The sequence below is a fragment of the Silene latifolia genome, chromosome 9 (genome assembly GCF_048544455.1).
Source record: "Silene latifolia isolate original U9 population chromosome 9, ASM4854445v1, whole genome shotgun sequence".
NCBI classification, from domain to species: domain Eukaryota; kingdom Viridiplantae; phylum Streptophyta; class Magnoliopsida; order Caryophyllales; family Caryophyllaceae; genus Silene; species Silene latifolia.
The window spans coordinates 34,085,574-34,087,669 of record NC_133534.1 but is presented as its reverse complement, the minus strand read 5'-3'; the positions used below and the strand labels follow the sequence as shown (position 1 = coordinate 34,087,669).

Below are 2,096 nucleotides of genomic sequence, written 5' to 3'. Positions count from 1 at the left end.
AACCTAATATGTTAAATGTTTTCGTATGAGTCATTTCTTATAAAGAAAAAAAAATGTATACCATTCAGTTTAATCCGAATTTAAAACGGGTGCATGTTCAAGACTTAAGCCTGATCTCTCTAAATCTCTGATTAAAGTAGAATAACTTCTCAGTTATCCGAATGTTGATAGATTAAAAAAAAACAAACAAAAAATAGTAAAACTATAGTAGTGAATAGTAGTATGCAAAATTGAAATTTGATCCAAGTTCAATCAACCTTTTTTTTTTCCCGATTTCATCAGTCAATTTATCACTGATCACTTCTAGACAATTTACTTTTCCCTATTCTCCCTACCCAAAAAATAAAATAAAAACACTAAACTAATACTGTATTTATTTAATCGGTTTTTCTATCCTATGCCCACTAGGCATAGGATAAGAAGCTAAAATAGGAAAGTATTAAATGTATTTTTTGTGAAGAAAATTAAAAGTGATGAGATATTACAATTTCCCATGAAAATATCATTTAATACTTTCTATTTTTGGTTTATTATCCTATGCCTAGTGGGCATAGGATAGAAAAACCCTTATTTAATTAGTAGAATCAAGAAATAAGAGCATCAATGCTTGCCATCTTAGGTGATTTACAAACAGGACAAGCATTAACAAGATCATCACATACTTTACAACTACACATATGTCTGCAAGGCAACATCAATACGCTCGCATTCCTTGTATTACATACTTTGCAAACCGCCATTTTCCTTCTTGTTGTTATTTCCCCTGTTTCTTCGATTTCATTCTTGTTTTCAGACACTTTGCAACATGATTCGACATCATTCACATTATTCGAAGACGATGACGAACAAACTTCTTGTTGTTGTTGTTGTTGAAGTTGTTCGAGAGTATTTTTCAATGAAAACACCATTGCTTCATTTTGCGCGGAAATTCTTTGCCATGTTTGGTTTTCAATCTCCATTTTCCTTACAACTTCTTCTAATTCCATTGTTTTCTTGGCCGCTTCCGCGATTTCATCATCCTTTTGTTTTAATAATTGCACTGCCTTTACTTCTAATTTCCTAATTATTGCTCCTAATTGTTGTTTCCTTTGTTCTTGCAATGCCAATTTCAACCATTCATTCTGTAAAATAATCAAAATTACAACCAAGGTTAATAATTAATCAAATCAAATGACAATTAGTAAAAAAAGAAGATTAACCCATTAAAATTGAGCCAAAAGGGTACCCAAATATGTAATTTGTTTATAACAAACCTGTAATTCAACATATCTGTCCATCTCCTGCCTCTGTTTCTCAAGTTGTAGAGACAAACTTTGCGAAAAATTCATCGTAAAATGATTATCACTCCCGCTAGTCGTTGTACTAGCAGTTGTTGCGGTGGTCGTCGGCGTTGCTAAGGTGGCTGAAAATTTTGTCTTTTTCGACAGTTGCGTAGGCACAAAACAATTTTCCCGTTTCATATTTGGAGGATGAACCATATACAGTTGTTGCTGTCGTCGCTGCTGTTGTTGTTGTTGTAGTAGTAATTGTTGTTGTCGTTGGAATTGTTGTTGTTGAACAAGTTTCTGTTGCGAATTAAAATCATTAAACCCGCATTCATGCTGCACAAAATTATTGTTGTTGTTGTTGTCGTTTATTAAGAAATTGTTCGCCATGGAAAAATAATCTTGAGATGATATTGGCAACTCAATATTTTGTGGATATATATTTGCTTGAATTACCATTGTCTTTTATATTGAACGATCTATGAACACAAAAACTTTGGAAGGACGATTTATAAAAACAAGAGAGAAGGCAAGAAATGTTGAGAAATTAGAGAGAAAAAAGGCTTTAAGTTTGTAGGTTTATAAGGAACACACAATGAATGAAGAGCAGAGAAAAAGGCTTTAGCTTTGCCCTTTATATAATAAGTGCATATGTTATGTATGAACGTGAAGGTTACAACTCATGCGACCATGAGATTGGAAATTTGGAATTACTCTAATTATGTTATTTAATTAAGGAATATAATATTAAACAGATTTGATTTAAATATTTGTTAATTAATTAATTGAGAAGTAACTGCAATTTTTAAGGAAATGGAAGGGTCTAGGAAT

General features: G+C 31.9%; 1 protein-coding gene across 2 annotated transcripts; it reads right to left on the bottom strand.

Annotated features, from left to right (window-relative positions):
- Positions 1-230: 230 nt before the first annotated feature.
- On the bottom strand, positions 231-1,874 carry LOC141599538 (putative BOI-related E3 ubiquitin-protein ligase 3). 2 transcript variants are annotated; one of them, XM_074419575.1, is made up of 3 exons: positions 1,254-1,874; positions 566-1,121; positions 231-367 (listed from the first exon to the last, which is right to left on the bottom strand). In XM_074419575.1, the coding sequence occupies exons 1-2, from the start codon at positions 1,722-1,724 to the stop codon at positions 585-587; spliced, it is 1,008 nt and encodes a 335-aa protein (XP_074275676.1). In that variant the 5' UTR covers positions 1,725-1,874; the 3' UTR covers positions 231-367; positions 566-584. The 2 variants fall into 2 exon arrangements, with proteins under 2 accessions (XP_074275676.1, XP_074275675.1); XM_074419574.1 differs by lacking the exon at positions 231-367 and having other exon boundaries at positions 488-1,121.
- Between the last annotated feature and the right edge of the window lie 222 nt (positions 1,875-2,096).